The sequence below is a fragment of the Lynx canadensis genome, chromosome B4 (assembly GCF_007474595.2).
Source record: "Lynx canadensis isolate LIC74 chromosome B4, mLynCan4.pri.v2, whole genome shotgun sequence".
Classification (NCBI taxonomy): Eukaryota; Metazoa; Chordata; class Mammalia; order Carnivora; family Felidae; genus Lynx; species Lynx canadensis.
In genome coordinates this window covers 80903900-80922561 of record NC_044309.1, presented here as the reverse complement: position 1 = coordinate 80922561, position 18662 = coordinate 80903900, and the positions used below count along the sequence as shown (strand labels likewise).

General features: G+C 36.3%; 2 protein-coding genes across 2 annotated transcripts; both read right to left on the bottom strand.

Annotated features, from left to right (window-relative positions):
• Positions 1–81: 81 nt before the first annotated feature.
• LOC115517966 (olfactory receptor 12-like) lies at positions 82–1029 on the bottom strand. The gene has a single exon (XM_030321116.1). It carries the CDS (start codon positions 1027–1029, stop codon positions 82–84), a length of 948 nt encoding a protein of 315 aa, XP_030176976.1.
• An 11891-nt stretch (positions 1030–12920) lies between these two features.
• Positions 12921–13859, bottom strand: LOC115518720 (olfactory receptor 12-like). Its single transcript, XM_030322272.1, has one exon. The coding sequence runs from the start codon at positions 13857–13859 to the stop codon at positions 12921–12923; it is 939 nt and encodes a 312-aa protein (XP_030178132.1).
• Between the last annotated feature and the right edge of the window lie 4803 nt (positions 13860–18662).

Here is an 18662-nt window from a genome sequence, read left to right as displayed (position 1 = left end):
GCCTTAGTTGAAACTATTCTATAACAAATTATTGAAAATATTGTTTTTATTCTATTCTACAGTTTTATAGATAGCTGGATGTCAATGAAAAGATAATTTTCTCAACAGTATCCTTTTCACAGCATGTTTCACCTCCCTATTCCTTAGGCTATAAATCAGTGGATTCAACATGGGGATGATAAAAGTATAGAACACAGCTATTATCTTGCTTTTCTGTGGTGAGGAGATGGCCCCAGGCTGGGCATACATGAAGAATACCGTCCCATAGAATAAGCTCACCACAGTAATGTGAGAGCTGCAAGTGGAGAAGGTCTTACCCCTGCCATGGGTTGAGGGGATCTTCAGGACGGTGGACAGGATGTAAGCATAGGAAACCACAATGACAGTTGTGGTGGTGATGATGATGAGGGCAGAGAGAATGTACAGCACAATCTCATTCACAGACGTGTCAGCGCATGAGATCTTGATCAGGGCTGGGACGTCACAGAAAAAGTGGTCTAGTCTGTTTTCTCCACAGAAACGCAAACTGAAGGTGAAACCTGTTTGGATCATGGAGTTGATGCCTCCACAGATATAGGAGCCAAACACTAAACGAATACAAGCCTGCTGAGACATATGTACAGTATAGAGGAAGGGCGAGCAAATGGCTGAGAAGCGATCATATGCCATCACGGCTAGAAGAAAGCCTTCAGTCCCAACACAAAGAGCAAAGAAAAAGAATTGTGTTGCACAGCCATTGTAGGAAATTTTCTTGTCCGTGGACAAGAAAGTAGCCAGAGTTTTGGGAGCAATGACTGTGGAGTAGCAGAGATCTAAATAGGACAAATTTCTGAGAAAGAAATACATAGGCGTATGAAGTCTGGAGTCTATTTTAATGACAATTATCATGCTGATATTTCCCACCACAATGACCATGTAGATAAGCAAGAAGAATAAGAATAAAAAAATCTGTACATCTGGAGATGTTCTGAATCCCAGCAGAATAAACTCTGTCAGTTCTGAGTAATTCCTATTCAGCTCTTTCTTCATAGCTGAGACCTATCCGAGAAAATGAGTGGATGATCAGGAAGCCTGTGGAATGCCTTGTTAACTTTTGGTTCCCAAAGTTCCTAGTGAATGAAAAAAAAATGCTAAGTGTCCTTGGCAACACATCTGGCAGAATAGCCTTACCTGGGAGTACCAGTACCCAAATATATCATATATTTTGTACTTAGTGTCATTACAATATGGGAAATGAGGACGTCTGGGTCAGTCATTTTATGCCATTTGTTCAGAGCTGTGGAATCAGATGGACTGAGTCCAAATCTTACCTCTTTCAATCTAATAGAATCCAAAATAATGACCTGCACTCTCAACATCTTGAAATCTTCTACCAGATGGAAGATAATAATAATACCTACATTATGGGATTACTGTGAGAATAACATGGGACTGAGTGTGAAAGGCAATATTTACAATTACTAGACCATCTTTTTTTTTTTTTGCCCATTTTCTTTTTTTTTCAATATATGAAGTTTATTGTCAAATTGGTTTCCATACAACACCCAGTGCTCATCCCAAAAGGTGCCCTCCTCAATACCCATCACCCACCCTCCCCTCCCATCAACCGTCAGTTTTACAATTACTAGAACATCCTAAAGCAAACAAATATTAGTCAAATAAATAAACCAGGAAACAAACACCTAAAAATTATTTTTGTGTTAGGAATGGAAGACTGGGTGAAAACACAGGTCATCTCCTTTCCCACTAAAAGACACAGTTAATTTGGTTCTCAAAACATTCTGCTATTTAAAAGACATTAGGAAACATGGGATTACTGTTTCAGGAGGGAGAATGAAGCACCAGTCTCAAAGAAAGTCACATGAAATGATCAAACTCTTCCACTAATGCTTTTTTCAACTTCTACTTCCTACTTCACTTACTGCAAATCTCTAATCTCTGATTCTGGTACCTCCACTCCCTTGTTGGAAGCCAAACTCCAGCATGACTTTGCCTTTTCCTGTCAAATGCTAACATCTCAATTATAGAAATTATTCTATTTATATAGAGGTATTATGGTTGAAGTACCAGCTTAACTTTCACCAACAAGAAGTCCCTTTTTTCCTTGTATATGTGTTAATGAAACTGAAGGCATCAATGGAAATAGAGCCAAAAATATCAATATTTCATAGGTTTTGCTTTTTGCTTTTTAAATAACTATCCATCTTAATACTAAGCACTAAAGAGGCATATGGATAAAATATCAATAATTTGGGGGCACCTGGTGGCTTAGTCAGTTGGGCCTCTGGCTCTTGGTTTTGGCTCAGGTCATGATCTCATGGTTTGTTAGTTGGAGCCCTGAGTCAGGCTCCACACTGATGGTGTAGAGCCTGCTTGGAATTCTCTCTGTCTTTCTCTTTCAACCCCTCTGCCACTCTCTTTCTCTCTCAAAATAAATAAACTTAAAAAAATAAAAGAACTTCTCTTTTTAAAAAAAGTCAGTAATTTTTAAGTATCAGAAATATTAAATTTAGGGCACCTGGGTGGCTCAGTCAGTTAGGCATCCAACTTTGGCTCAGGTCAGGATCTCACTGTTCGTAGGTTCAAGCCCCGCATCCAACTCTGTGCTGACAGCTCAGGGCCCGGAGCCTGCTTCAGATTCTGTGTCTCCTTCTCTCTCTGCCCCTCCCCCACTTGTGCTCTGTCTCTTTCTCAAAAATAAATAAATAAACATCATTTAAAAATAAATAAATAAATAAACATCAAAAAAATTTTTTAAAGAAATAAATTCAAGTGAAATATAAGAAATTTTATAATTCTATGGTTCCATTACTTTATTTAATTTCAGAACTGACAATTTTTTTTTCCCTTCAAGGAACTTACTATGATATTTGAAGTCACATTGTTACTCAGAAATTTTCATAAAATTAAAAGTACCATAGAATCAGAAGTAAAACTCTTCTGTCACTATTTTTTCGTGTGTAAAGTCAAAATGTTTTATTAGTTAAAAGCGTGGCATTTTTTTTAAAGAGTGACTTTTTTTTTTTCAACGTTTATTTTTGGGACAGAGAGAGACAGAGCATGAACGGGGGAGGGGCAGAGAGAGAGGGAGGCACAGAATCGGAAACAGGCTCCAGGCTCCGAGCCATCAGCCCAGAGCCGGACGCGGGGCTCGAACTCACGGACCGCGAGATCATGACCTGGCTGAAGTCGGACGCTTAACAGACTGCGCCACCCAGGCGCCCCAAGAGTGACATTTTAACTCACATAAATCTGAATTTTAATCCATGTCATGCCATTCACTGGCTAACTAATCTTGGGAAAATTGTTCACATTTCATTCACCTTGGTTTTCTCATCAGCAAGGTATGCCTTAGAACATTTACCCCATAGGATTGTTACTATAAGGATTAAATTAAGTGATAAGTTTAAATTAAATGAAATATATAGCAACTGGGAAGAAACAAGTGCTCAATAAATAATGGATCTATGAAAGATTAATAGAAAAAAAAAGAAAGGTTTGCTAAACTAAGAAAATTACCTTCAGAAAAAGTTGATGTTCAAAAACCACTTACTTTACTTGAGATCCAGCAGATTCCAAAAGAAGCTTCATTGAAACTTTTTAATAATTGATTATTCTTTTAAAGGAAGTTTTGATGAAAGTGTAGTTAATTACAAAAATGCTTCACAATATATATTAGATTTGTTCTGAGTATAGTCAATAAGCAGACTTTTTTATTTCTAAGTCTTATGATTAGAAGTCTTTTTATTTCTAAGTCTTTATTTCTAAGTCTTTTTATTTCTAAGTCTTATGTTCCTCATTTTTACTTATTTGAACCAAAAGGAAATCTTAGTCTGGATCTTTGGTTTGAAACTCAAGAAATATCTTACTCTTGGGGTGCCTGGGTGGCTCAGTCGGTTAAGCGCTGGACTTCAGCTCAAGTCATGATCTCACAGTTCGTGAGTTTGAGCCCTGCATTGGGCTCTGTGCTGACAGCTCGGAGCCTGGAGCCTGCTTCAGATTCTGTGTCTTCCTCTCTCTCTGCCCCTCCCCCGTGTGCGTTCTGTCTCTCTCTGTCTCTCACAAATAAATAAATTTTCAAAAAATTAAAAAAAAAAAAGAAATATCTTACTCTTTATATTCTGCGAAGACAGAACTGACGATTCCTCTTATATGTGATCTGCCATAAATTTGATCTAGCCATATAGTTATTCTTAAAACCCAGAAAGTAGATTAGAAATACACACACACACACACACACACACACAGACGTCAGATGTTTTTGAAAAGTAAGAAGGCCCTGGAGGTCAATTAGGTCAGTGTTCACCAAACTTCCCCATACCTCAGAATCAGCTGGGGAGGGTTTGTTTCACTCTACTTTTAATACTGATTCCTGGATCACACCTCATTCTTAATCTTAACATTGAAAATTTTCTTATTAGTGAGACGAACATGGAAAAGCATTCATATGTACTTGAAGATTTTCAAATGACTTAAGAAATCAGTCTCCATGTAGAAGTTCAAGAATCAGTGAATTTAGTCTTCTTTTTGCTTCCTGGAAGAATAGTGGTTGAGTCACTCACAGTCAATCAAAATCGTTATTAATTATAAAGATTCTCCTAAAAGGATATTCCTCATCCTTCAAGGCATTGTTTTACAAATAATACTTCCAGGAATTTCTGTCTTTATCCAACACAAATATGGAATATATACAACCTATTTCTTGCTTTTCTGATGCAGTGGGTGTTTGTTTCTTTGTTTTATTATTTGAGAGAGAGACAGAGTGAGTGGGAGAGGGGCAGAGAGAGAGAGAGAGAGAAACTAAAGCAGGCTCCACACTGAGCATGAGCCTTGATCTGATGACCTTGGGATCATGACCTGAACTGAAATTGAGAACTGGTTGCTCAACTGACTGAGCCACCCAGGTGCCCCAGATGCAATAGATATTTAAATTAGATCTATCCTGCTTAGATATACCAGGTTCACCCACATCCAAGGCATTCTGTTACTTTACTTACATTTCCACTCTATACATCTACTTTTATCTTGGGCTCTAAAAGACATTTTAAAGAATGCTATGAAAGTAGAGAGTATATTTTATATACAGTAAAAATGTCTTGGCATGGAATATTTGAAGACACTTCTGAGACTTTATGAAACCCCAATAATAAATAAAATTTTGCTCATTTATTTAAAAACATTTTTTTTAGTGTTTATTTATTTTTGAGAGACAGGGACAGAGCGCCAGTGGGGGAGGGGCAGAGAGAAAGATGGAGACACAGTATCCAAAGCAGGTTCCAGGCTCTGAGCTGTCAGCACAGAGCCCAGAGCAAGGCTCAAACCCACAAACTGCAAGATGCATGATCTGAGTGGAAGCTGGATGCTTAACTGACTGAGCCGCCCACGCATCCCCCCAATTTTTTTTCATTTAAATGACAGGTTAGAGAGAGAGCCTGGGTGGCTCACTTGGTTGAGCGTCCAACTCTTGATTTCAGCTCAGGTCATGATCTCACAGTTTGTGAGATCAAGCCCCATGTCAGGCTCTGCAGACAGCACAGAGTCTGCTTAGGATTCTCTCTCTGCCTCTCCCCCATTCTCTCTCTCAAAAATAAAGTAAATAAACTAACTAACTAACTAACTAAATAAAATGGCAAATAGGTTTTCTGATTTATATCAAATTCTAAAAACAACTCCTAACTGAAAATTATTAGTATTAAAAGTTATAAGTGATACACCTACAAGTCAAGAATAATGGACAATGAAAGCAAGGAATATCAGTGATTTTTTTACCCTTCAGATTTGCAAATTATTGTTTAAAGATTTTATTTATTTGTTTTTAGAGAGAGAGAGAGAGAGAGTGCAAGCAGGGGACGGGGTGAGAGAGAGAGAGGGAGAGAGAATGTTAAGCAGACTCCATGCTCAGTGTGAAGCCAACACAGGGCTTGATCTCATCACCATGAGATCATGACCTAAACAGAAATCAAGAGTCAGATGCTTAGCCTGCTGAACCACCTAGGCACCCCTGCAAATTATTTTTTAATGTGCATCATTCAGTCAATTAATATCATCACAATACATGGTATATAATTAATATTAAATTTATTTTGTTATTTCTTTTTTGTAAACTTGTTGTGTATATAAAATCATGTTTTACAAAATACCTTATAATAGCTACCAACTACTTTAAAATTCTGTAACACTCCTACTATCCTGATGTACAGTTACTTGAGTATTCTTGTATTATATATCTTCATTGTCTCAAACTGTTTTCATTTTGACTTTTTACTTAAATCTATTTATCTTTGAGTGTTTATATACTCAACTCTACCAGCACTCATAATCCCTCCCCAACACTGGGTATCAAACATATTTAAATTTCTTATTTTTTAAAAATATTTATTTATTTATTTTGAGAGAGACAGAGAGAATGCAAGCAAGGGAGGGGCAGAGAGAGGGAAAGAGGGAGAATCCCAAGCAGGTTCTGCATGGTCAATGTGCATGGTCAGTGTACCGAGGGATTGAACTCACGAAACTGTGAGATCCTGACCTAAGGTGAAATCAAGAGTCAGAAGCTTAACAAATTGATCCACCCAGGAGCCCCTTAAATTTCTTGTTTTAGCATACTTTTCACTATCTCCACTTTTTAAAAAATTTTTTTAATGTTTACTTATTTTTGAGAGAGCAAGAGAGAGAGAGAGAGAGAATGAGCAGGGGAGGGGCAGAGAGAGAGGGAGACACAGAATCCAAAGCAGGCTCCAGGCTCCGCACTGTCAGCACAGCTGGACTCATAGCTGGAGCCCACCAACTGTGAGATCATGACCTGAGCTGAAGTTGGAAGCTTAACTGACTGAGCCATCCAGGCGCCCCTCCACTTTTTTTTTAAGTGTATTTATTTGTTTTGAGAGAGAGAGAGAGAGAGAGAGAGAGTGCATAAGTGGGGGAAGGGTGGAAAGAGAATCTCAAGCAGGCTCCTCAATGACAGCATGGGGGACGGGAGGGAAGGGGCAGGTGACGTGGGGCTCGACCTCAGAAATTGTGAGATCATGACCTGAGCAGAAATCAAGAGTCAGGCACTGAAGCAACTGAGCCAACCAGGCATCCCCTCACTTTTTTTTTTTTTTCATTTTCCAATCACATATGTTGTTTGGAAACTGGAGATAACAAATGTAACTTCTCATAGAGTTGCTGTGTGGATTACATTTATTAATATATGTAAAACATAGCATGATAGATAGATAGATGTGTGCAAGGTATCATTCTTATTATATCTCACATAAACTACGAAATATTAAGCTACATAGTAACAGCAGCAATGATATTACACTAAGAATACTCAATAACGCACTAACAAGAAGAAAAAAAAAGATAAAAGAGCCTGCCCATGAAGGGGGAAGATAGTAATCCTTTGCAGCAAAACAAATTTTAATTTTTTTTTTTAACGTTTATTTATTTTTGAGACAGAGAGAGACAAAGCATGAAGGGGGAGGGTCAGAGAGAGAGGGAGACACAGAATCTGAAACAGGCTCCAGGCTCTGAGCTGTCAGCACAGAGCCCGACGCGGGGCTCGAACTCACTGACCGCGAGATCGTGACCTGGGCCGAAGTCGGCCGCTTAACCGACTGAGCCACCCAGGTGCCCCGCAGCAAAACAAATTTTAAAAGAACCTCATTTGGTTTGAAGAAAGTGAATTGTTATTGAGGCACGAAGATGTCTGTCTTCCCAAAATGCAAGAGAGGCAGAGTAGAATAAGCATAGTTTTACTCTCCAGAAAAGAGGATTGATAACACCAATGGGGTAAAAAGACCGAAGACCTATGAACTCAAATGTGGTGATTTACATTTTCAAAAATAAGAAAAGGCACGTGACTAACTCCTGCTGCAGAGATTCCTGGATAGGAAACAAAGAATCATTCCTGGTCTACAAATGATGGACACCCAAATCATTTGTGCCATAGAATCGAAGGTAATTCTCTGGAATAGAATACAAAATGCTGAGAACTAAGAGAAGTGGTCTTAAGAATCAAAGTGTCATCCCCAAAAGAATTTGGCCTTCAAAGAGTGAGACCATCCTTCAAAAAAAGGAACAGATGTAGATAACTTTCTTCGCTGAACCTCAGGCAGCCTGTGCAGGCAACTTCATCAACAATAGAACAGTTTTATCCACTGAAAATTCGGACTTAATTGCCTTCAGTGACTCTTCAATGTTCAATGAGAAGCAGTGGGCACATTGACCCTACCTATGAAAACCCCTAGTTAAACAGATAATTAAAAAAAAAAAATCTAACTAAAATAAATGTTTCCCTACTACTCAAGCAGATTGAAAACGAAGTTTAATTTGACTTGGGAAATAGAAAAGATATGAGTAGACTTCTGATTCTGTTCAAGAAGAAGTCATAGCAGCCTAAATCAACAAAAAGGAAACATCTCTCTCTCTCTCTCTCTCTCTCTTTCTCACTCTGGCTCTCAGCACCTCTATCTATCTATCTATCTATCAATCATCATCATCATCATCTATCATCTATTATCTATCTATGGCACAAACACACTTACAGACACACATATACATATGAATATATACACATATACATTGAAGACATTGGATTGTAGACAATGAAGCACAGTGATTCCTAAAAAATGGGAAAGAAATGTGGTAAGCCCAATGAGTACCCCAGTTTATTTCACTGAGAACACTTCAAAAAATTGAAATTGTAGTTAAAAAGGATCCCACAAAGAAACACTCCAGTTTGGCTCACTAGTGAATTCTACCAACCATTTGAGCAAAACCTTAGTAACAATTCTGCATGAACTTTCCCAAAGAATTTAAAACAAGAAACTATTTCCTAATTGATTCTATGAAGCTAGTGTACTGTTAATGGTAAACTAGATAGAAAAAGAAGAAGATAACTACTAGCCAATATCTGTTGTGAACATAGATGCAAAATTTCTAAACAAAATTTTAATAAATTCAATCTAGAAAAAGATCAAAACTATCATACACCATGACCAGGTAGGGTTTATCTTAGGATATAAAGCTGGTTTAATGTTCAAAAATAAATTAATTTAATTTACTATATTTAACTTACTATACTATAAACAAACTAAAATAGATTTCAATTATATTTAATAAACTAAATGTGTGTTATATATGAGAAAATATTTGCTATATGAATTCATATACATATAATTTATATATTATATATAAACATGTGATATATAAAAATACATATCACATATATGCATATGTGTGTATGTGTGTATGTGTGTCTGTGTATGTGCATGTGTATATGTGGTTGACCCTTGGACAACATGGGGGTCAGGGGTGTAGAATGACCCACACACATAGTTGAAAATCCACATATAACATTTGATTCCCCCAAAACCTTACTAATAGTCTACTATTGACCACAACCCTTACTGATAACATAAGCACATTGATTAACACATATTTTTTTTGCTATTTTTACGCTATATGTATTATATACTGTATTCTTGCAATAAAGAAGATACAGAAAAGATAATGTTAATAAGAAAATTATAAGGAAGAGAAAATACATTTACAGTACTGTGTTGTAAAAAATGTGCATATAAGTAGACCCACACAATTCAAAAGTGTTGTTCAAGAATCACCTGTGTACATAAATAATCATATATATGTATATATGTGTGTGTGTATTTAAAATCATCTCAATAGATGTGGAAAAGCATTTGACAAAACCAGACATTCATTCATATCTGATACAACTCAGCAATTTCCCTCAGCTTAATAAAGAGCAACTATCCAAAACCCATAGGTATTATCCCCCATAATGATGAAAAAATGACTGACTTCTCACATCAGGAGCAAGAGAAGGAGCTAGGAAATTTTAAATGTAATTGGTATTAGTTTAGCAGAAGCTTCAGAAGATTCAGCATTATAAACACTTTTGCTGAAATAAAATTTTGCTTTTTCAAACACCACATCATCTAATGACTTTGATTTAATGGGACAACTATTGTAATGGCTTGTTTAGTGTAGTCCCCTCGCATCAAATTGCATTTAGCAATAACACATCAAACCAAAGATTTCTCCCAACAATTTGGAAAAGGAATGAAAGAAAGAAAAATAAAGAGAGAGGGAAGGAAGGAAGGAGGAAAGGAAAGAAGGAAGAAAAAGAGGGAAGGAAGGAAGAAAGGGAGGAAGGAAGAGGGATAGAGGGAGGGAGGGAAGAAGGAAAAGAAATGGCATGGAAACTTTAGGATGATTTGTGTTGAAAACTTTACCACTAGTTAAGCAGTTTAATAAGAAGACTAAAGGGGCTACTTTGTATTGATTGATATATTAAACATTGATATATAAACATTACTTAACAAGTTGTTAAATGTCTTTATTATCATCACTTTTGGTAACCACTAAATCAACTCACTCATTAGTCAAACTCTTTCCATAATAGAAACTCCTTGTCCAGATGGCATCTCCCATCAGTTCTCACAAACTTTCAAAGAGGAAATAATTTCATTGTTACACAACCTCTTCTTCAGAATAAACAAGGAGGAAAAAGTCTCCATCTTTGAATGATGTTCAGACAAGCTTGAGTCCAAAATGTGCCCTAATTAGTATGAGAGAAACAAATAATGCTCTGTCTCAGTGATAAACATACAATTCTAATAACATTCAGTAAAATCCTATCAAAATATATCTCAAGATAAGACAAATTCAGAAATAATATAATTGACAAATATTTTCCCTTTTCTACGCACCCCTTTTCTGAAACAAGGGCGAGATCTTACATGATTCATTTTTGGTGAAGGAAAAGCACAAAAGGAGGGGTGGGAAAGTAGGGCTGGCAACTCCAGACAACTTTTCCTCAGGATGACAGGGAGGAATAGGGTAACTTTCCACATGTCTGCTTATAGTCAACCAATCTCCCTTGCTCAGGACAATATGATGGGGGTGGAAGCCAAGTAATTTAGGAAGTACTTTGAATTTTTAACCACTGTTTTGGGAGTTCCATTCTATCACAGTATCCAGACTCTTCTCTTCAGACTTAGTAGGAGTGGACGACAGCCACCAGATGGCAGCAACTGCAACTGCGTCCATGGTTTTCTTCTGGAGCCAAACCCTCCAGGGAGTCCTGAGCGGTTCTATATACGCATACCTGGATCATAAATTTCACTTCACAATAATTAGCCACTTAACGTTAGCAAAGAATATCATGGAACTCTCTTCTGATCAGGTTAATGCAGCATTGTAAAGCTTTCGAAAATTATATTCAGCAGTATATAAAGCGTTGTACATTATGACAAACCAGGGCAAAACTTTTATTTCCTCTCCACATTTTTTTAGGTATTAAATATATTCCTAGTCAATGGAGGGGCACCTGGATGGCTCACTCAGTTAAGTGTCCGACTTTGGCTCAGGTCATGATCTCACGGTTTGTGAATTCGAGCCCTGTGTCGGGCTCTGTGCTGGACAGCTCAGAGCCTGAAACCTGCTCTGGATTCTGTGTCTCCCTCTCTCTCTGCCCCTTCCCCACTCACACTGTGTCTTTCTCTCTCTCAAAAATAAACAAACATTAAAAACAATTTTTTATGTATTTCTAGCTGATAGAAAGAAAAAACTTGAGCAAGTACCTCAGTCCACACCAAATAGAAAAATCACTTTTATAATAACTAAAAGTCAAATATCTTATAGAAAAACGTTAATATTTGAAAATATTTATCTGATTTTGAATGGGTAAGTATAGGCAATAAATTAAAAGTAAAAAGACCGGTAAATAAAATGGTATGCAAATGTCATACTGCTTTACATGTAAAATTGATTAAAATTTCATAAGAAAATAAATACAGAATTACATTTGCACAATTAATGACAGGATAATGGGTCAGATCTGTTACAGTTTAAAGACTGGCCACATAACTATACGTCCTTCAAAAATGGTTGTTTCTAGATTGTGAGATTATATTTTTAGAATATTCCACATGCTTTACAGCATATATTAGAATAATAAAAATTCTGGTGCCATATTAGTGTTGCATTGTGGCTACACCAAGCTCCTTAGTTCCCAACTGCCTCAATTTCCTCATTTGAAAATGTTGATAAAAATGGTATTTGCTTTTTATGCTTCAGCTTTTATTATAAAACATATCATTTTATACTAAGAAGAAAATGAAGAAATAAAAACTTAATAGAGCATTATTGACACATATTTCCATGTGAATAATTGCTTCTCAAATCAAATAAGATATTGTGCGTCCTGTTTTTATAGCAGTAGTAATGCTACGGATGGTACTTTCCAGAATATAAACCTGGATCTCTGGGAAAAAGGGGGCCTTTACTTAAAAGTGTTCTATGTAACCATTACTGTTCTGTTTTGCCACCTATACAGTGTGGCTGTTCTCTTTTCCAAACAAATACCAGGGGTTGCCTGGGTGGCTCAGTCAGTTAAACATCCAACTCTTGATTTCAGCTCAGGTTATCACTTCACAGATGGTGAGTTCAAGTGCCACGTGGGGCTCTGCACTGACAGTGTGGAGTCTGCCTGGAATTCTCTCTCTCCCCCTTTCTCCGCCCCTCCCCTGCTCATGCGCATGCACTCTCTCTCTCTCTCTCTCTAAATAAAATGCTTTAAAAAATATCAGTTTACTTGTTTTGTAAAGCAGAAAAGTTAAAGAATCATTCACACAGATGTAATATTTTAATTATTATATACTAGCAGCTCTTACCATTTACTTCTTAAAGCAAAATTGAAATGAAAACATTATCACATCAGAAATTGAAAACAGATAATTCTTTCATATATTCTAAGCATAGAAATACCATTTTGTAACACTTAGAAAAACATTTGTTGCTGTATATAAAAATATCTTTGATAATACTAATTTTACAAGAACAAGGATAACTGAGACGCTTAGGAAATAAAATGTGTCCACTGAATGATGGTTTTACAATTATCAGGGGAGGAATCATTTCCTGTGTAGTAGTATTCTTTTCATAGCCTCTTGCACATCTCTGTTTCTCAGACTGTATATTAGAGGGTTTAGCATCGGTATTACCAGTGTGTACAGCACAGCTACAATCTTGTTTGACTCTGGAGAGGAGATAGCCCCAGGCTGGGCATACATGAAGAATACAGCCCCATAGAATAAACTCACCACTGCTATATGGGAGCCACAGGTGGAGAAGGTCTTACCCCTGCCATGGGTCGAGGGGATCTTCAGGACGGTGGACAGGATGTAACCATAGGAAACCACAATGACGGTTGTGGTGGTGATGATAATGACGGCCGAGAGAATGAACAACACAACCTCGTTCACAGATGTGTCCGCACAGGAGATCTTGATCAGGGCTGGGACGTCACAGAAAAAGTGGTCTAGTCTGTTTTCTCCACAGAAACGCAAACTGAAGGTGAAACCTGTTTGAACCATGGAGTTGATGCCTCCACAGATGTAGGATCCAGTCACCAACTGAGCACAGACTTTCTGGGACATGTGCACGGGGTAAAGGAGAGGGGAACAAATGGCCGAGAATCGATCAAATGCCATGACAGCCAGAAGAAAGCCTTCAGTTGTGACAAACAGGGCAAAGAAGAAAAATTGGGCTGCGCAGCCATTGTAAGAAATCTTCTTTCCCTTAGACAGGAAGTTGGCTAAAGTTTTGGGAGCAATGACTGTGGAGTAGCAGAGATCTAAATACGACAAGTTTCTAAGGAAGAAATACATAGGCATATGAAGTCTGGAGTCCACCTTAATGACAATTATCATGCTAATATTTCCCACCACAGTGACCACGTAGATCAGCAAGAACACTAGGAATAAGAGGATCTGTACTTTTGGAGGGGTTATGAATCCTAGTAGAACAAACTCAGTCACTTCTGAGTAATTCCTGTTAGGCTCGCTCTTCATGGCTGAGATGTAGGTGGAATTGGAGAGATGGTAAAAATGAAAGAAATGAGTCATCAGAATACTTGTTTTAGGAAAAATAACTAAAACCCAGCATGGAAAATTTTCATCATATTGTTTCCAATAAATCACACAACACCAATAAAGGACAGATTACTGTTTTTAAAAAGTCTTCCTAATGAAGAATCCAATCTCATTGGTCAGCCTCTTTAGATATACTTATTTTGCAAATAATGAGGATGTGCCCTCAAGGTGTACTTTGGGGAAATGGAGATTCCAGGAAACTGTCTGGAAACAAGAGCTTGCTCTTTGTTTTCCCCTCTTGATTTATTATCAGTTACTGCCATTGAAAGTTGGCTCTTCTAGTGGACAATATTTCTCACAGACATTACAATGCACTTAAATTCTCATTTGTAATGAAAATCCATTCAACTGATGGTCTCATTTTATCTTAAAGAAATAATTTAGTTTCCTTATCTATTATAGAAAAATGATATACTAATACTGTATCTATCCATCTTTCTTATATGGAGAGAAAACCTTCAAATTCTGACAAAGGCATCATCCTTTTACCCATTAACTTCATCTTATTTCTTCCATTATTTTTGTCCCTATAGTGACATGCACTTTAATGTGGCACAGTTCATCTGCTAAAAACAGAAGTGATTCTTGCATATATTTTCTGAACACAATGTAATCAGATTTTTATTTTTTTTTTCTCTTCTTCTTTCCTTCCTTCTTTCCCTCTCTGATTTCCTTTGGAATTTACAGAGTGGAATGCAAGTGAGGAATTCTAAGATCTTGGGTAGCGATTTTTCTATCCTTTCAGAAACAGACAAATCTAACAAAAAATACAAAGATCTGTGAATGGGGAGGATAGAACACACACAGGACAATTTAAAGATAGGTATAAATGGAAAAAAGGAAGAAATATGTATTTAAACAAGCTTACATTATATTGATTTCAGCATATACTATTATGGCTATAAAGCATTCTTAAAATACTGTGGTAGAGGGAGGAAGTAATTTTTATTTTGTTTTATGTATGGGGAAATTAAGACAAAAACACATTTAAAAGGCTTCTTTAGAGTCATGAGATTGAGCAGCAAAGGGGTTTACTATTCAATAATCAAAACATGAAAAAGAAAACTGGCAAACAAGAAATTCAACGATTCACATACTATGAAAATGTCTTTTATAATTTTATAAGTATAAAATTATAATTCTGTGTATTTACATAAATCATTATGTAAGTTATAGAATTATAATACATAAATAAAATTATATGTTATATAAATTATAAAATGCCTTATAATGTCTTGTAATTTTAATTGTTGTCACTGGTATGGTTTCACTAATTTTGACATTCTTTTAAGACAGTTGGGACTATGGAAGTATATTAGAGTCAATTTGGTTCAGTATGTATGAAACTTACTTTCTTAAAAAAACTAAAGGTTAACAGAAATATTAGCTGAGTGATTTTAGCAGGCAGGAGAATCACCAAAATATACTCTGGTAGGGCCTATTAACTACAAAAATGCATGGTTTCCTTAAATTCATGTTTTACATAAAGAAGTTTCTGACTTCAACAGAAAAATTGGGAAAAAAAGAAAGATATAACTAAAATTATCTAAAAAAGAAGTGTTGAGAATAAACAAATTAAATATAAACGATATTCTTAAGAATGAACACATTTCTTACCTTGTAAACCTCCTACTATATGTGAAATCATGAAGAAACAAAAGTATGAAAAGAAGCACACTTTAGTTTAACAGGAAGTCTTCCTGCAAAATGGATTGTATTTCCTCACTGTTCAGATCAGAGTCCAATCACTAAGATGAACAAGTACCAGCAACAATTGTAGTTTCTCTCTCTCTCTCTCTCTCTTTTTTTTTAATGTGCTCTTTCATCGATTAAATCAATCAGACCTGGGGTGGCTCCTAAGAGAAGTTCTCTCATGAGGATGGAAACCAAAGTGGTGAGCATTCCCTCTGCAAGATATTAACCAGGGACAACAGTCTCTTTCTTACCAGTAATGTATTTTGTATCAGAATGCAAAAGAAAAATGAGGAAAGAAATTATTAAACTCAACAGAACTTTGGAAAGTTAGAAGGGCTCTCTTGAGGAGATGAGAAGTACCTTCTACTTACTGAACAAAATTAATAAAAACAATAACAATAATAACAAACACATTTGGATGAGAAGTACTTGATTCTTTTTTCTTAAAAAAATTTTTTAATGTTTATTTATGTTTGAGAGAGAGAGAGAAAGAGACAGAGCACAAGTGGGGGAGGGGCAGAGAGAGGGAGACAGAACCTGAAGCAGGCTCCAGGCTCCCAGCTGTCGGCGCAGAGCCATGAGATCATGTCCTGAATGGAAGTACAATCTTAATGGACTGAGTCACCCAGGCACCCCTGATTCTTTTTTTTAATTTCATGATATATAGAAGGATATTCACTAGTTTTCATTTGAGTAGATAAACAACCCTTACTTTTAGAAACTCATTTCTTAACTCTATTGTTAATACAGCATGCTGGTATTAGAAGAAAACTTTATGCGGAGAATAATCTAAACAGTCAAAGAGTTTGTGGAAACGCGGGGGTGCGTATTTAGAAGGAACACAGAGATGGGCAAGAGGAGGCAGTCATACCTCCATCTATAATTTCAAGACAACAGAAGAGGTGGCTTAAAAGATCCCAGAAGCCTGGGAATTGCTTCAAGAGTGAGCACCAGGGTGGGGTGTGCCCACCTGTGCCAGAACCAACAAGAGAAAAACCTAAGGAGCACACTGAAAGACAAGGAAACTCCCCCTCCTCACACATCCTTAGTTCTGCTGTCAGTGTGAAAGCAGCGCCTTCAGGATCCTAGAGATCCTTCCCACTTTATCCTGACAATGTTTCTTTTAGCGAGGACAACTTTCTTTGGTATTTCTTGTGCCGCAAATTTGGCATGACACATTCTCTTAGTTTTCCTTTAGTCAGAAAGTTCCTTTTTTTGCTTTCCGTTCTGAAGCCCATTTGTCCTGCACATGCTTGTTGGTTTGGTCTCCCCTCCTCCTATCGTTAAGTGCTTTAAAGATGTTGTTCCATTGTCTCTGGTTCGAATTGTTTCTGACCAAGGTATATGATTTAACTTTCATTTGCTTGTGTGTAATGTCTCTCTTTTCCCCTCTTGACAGTGTCTCTTTTTCACTCACCTTCAGATTTTTATTCTGATGTGTTTTATTTGGTTTTCTCTCTGTTCATCCTGCTGGGGATTTTGCCCATTTCCTTGCATCTGTGTGTTTAGATTTGTCATCAACTTAGAAAAAATTTTTGCCCACCATAGTTTCTGTTATTTTTCTGGCCTCTCTTTTTCCAAATTACATGGCTAATATTTTCTCAGTTGTCATTGAACATCTATTCTTTTCTATTTTTTCCTTTTTAACTCAATCTTAGGTTTGGTTTGTTTCTATTGCTGTGTATTCAAGTTTAAAATCTTTTTCTCCTGGTATGTTTCCTTTTTCTCAGTAATTAGTCATTTACCACTTATTATGCAATCTCTAAAAATATTTGGTTCATATATTTTCTCCAGAGTTTAATTTTTTTGTGATGGAAAGCAAATCTATAAAAGCTATGCATTAATAACTAGATGTGGAAAATCTTAAATCTATTTTTTAAAAATATTGAATGACCTTAACATTTCTAGTACATACACTTCAGTGAGATTGCATTATTCTTTTTTTTACTGAAGTATTTTATTTATTGTCTGTTTAGACTTTTGACATTAAGTTTATGAGTAAGATTTACCTATAAAGTTTAATGTCCTTATGACACTTATGAGAGACTCAAAACTATAGTTAGAGAGTATTTCCTTTATGACTATTCCTGACAGTTTATGTACAAATGATCTTATTTCTTTCTCAAATGTTCAGAAGTAAACACTGGTGAAGTCATTTAGGCAAGAACTATTCTTCATGGAAATATCATTAATGAAATTCAATTTCTTTAGAAAATATGATTAAAAATTCATACTTGTCTTTTACACATAATTTTGTCCTACTTAAAATATTTTTATTTAAAAATCATCAATTTTTGGTAAAAATATTTTTTTATCAATATCAGCAGAATCTGTAGTGCCATCACCTTTTAATTCCTGACTCTTGTGATTTAATGTTGCTGTTTTTCCTTCATTAAATTGGCTAGGATTTTATACACATTACTACTTTTTCAAAGAATCGATGTCAGACTATGTGGCTATCCTATATTATACATATTTTTTTCTAATTAAGTAATTTTTATCTACATTATTTCTTTTCTGTTTTTGTTGTTTTGTGCTTTTTTTTTTTCTGTTTATTTATCTTTGAGATAGAGAAAAAGAGTGTGAGTCAGGGAGGGGCAGAGAGAGGAAGACACAGAATATGAACCAGGCTCCAGGCTCTGAGCTGTTAGCACAGATCCAGACCTGGGGCTCATACTCATGAACCACGAGATCATGACCTGAGCCGAAATCGGATGCTTAACCGACTGAGCCATGCAGGTGCCCCCTGAGCACTCAGGCGCCTCATATTTTGTTTTGACTTGCTGTTTTCTATTTCACATTATTAAGAAGATCGTTATTATTAAGATCTAAATGTTCCTGCCTATCTTCTTCATATTTATCTGTAAGGTTTTGTATATCCCTCTAAGTACTACTTTTTCTTACCAAGCTTAAATATATCATGATTCATTATAATTTAGTTCAATTGAAATCAAAATTTTATTTGATTTCTTTTTTATCAGTATGTTTTTAGGAAGCGTTTATTTCTAATGTCCATGCCCATAAAGA

Coding starts and splice junctions, on each gene's coding strand:
- LOC115518720 (XM_030322272.1), bottom strand. CDS start 13,859: ATGAAGAGCGAGCCTAACAGGAATTACTCAGAAGTGACTGAGTTTGTT.
- LOC115517966 (XM_030321116.1), bottom strand. CDS start 1,029: ATGAAGAAAGAGCTGAATAGGAATTACTCAGAACTGACAGAGTTTATT.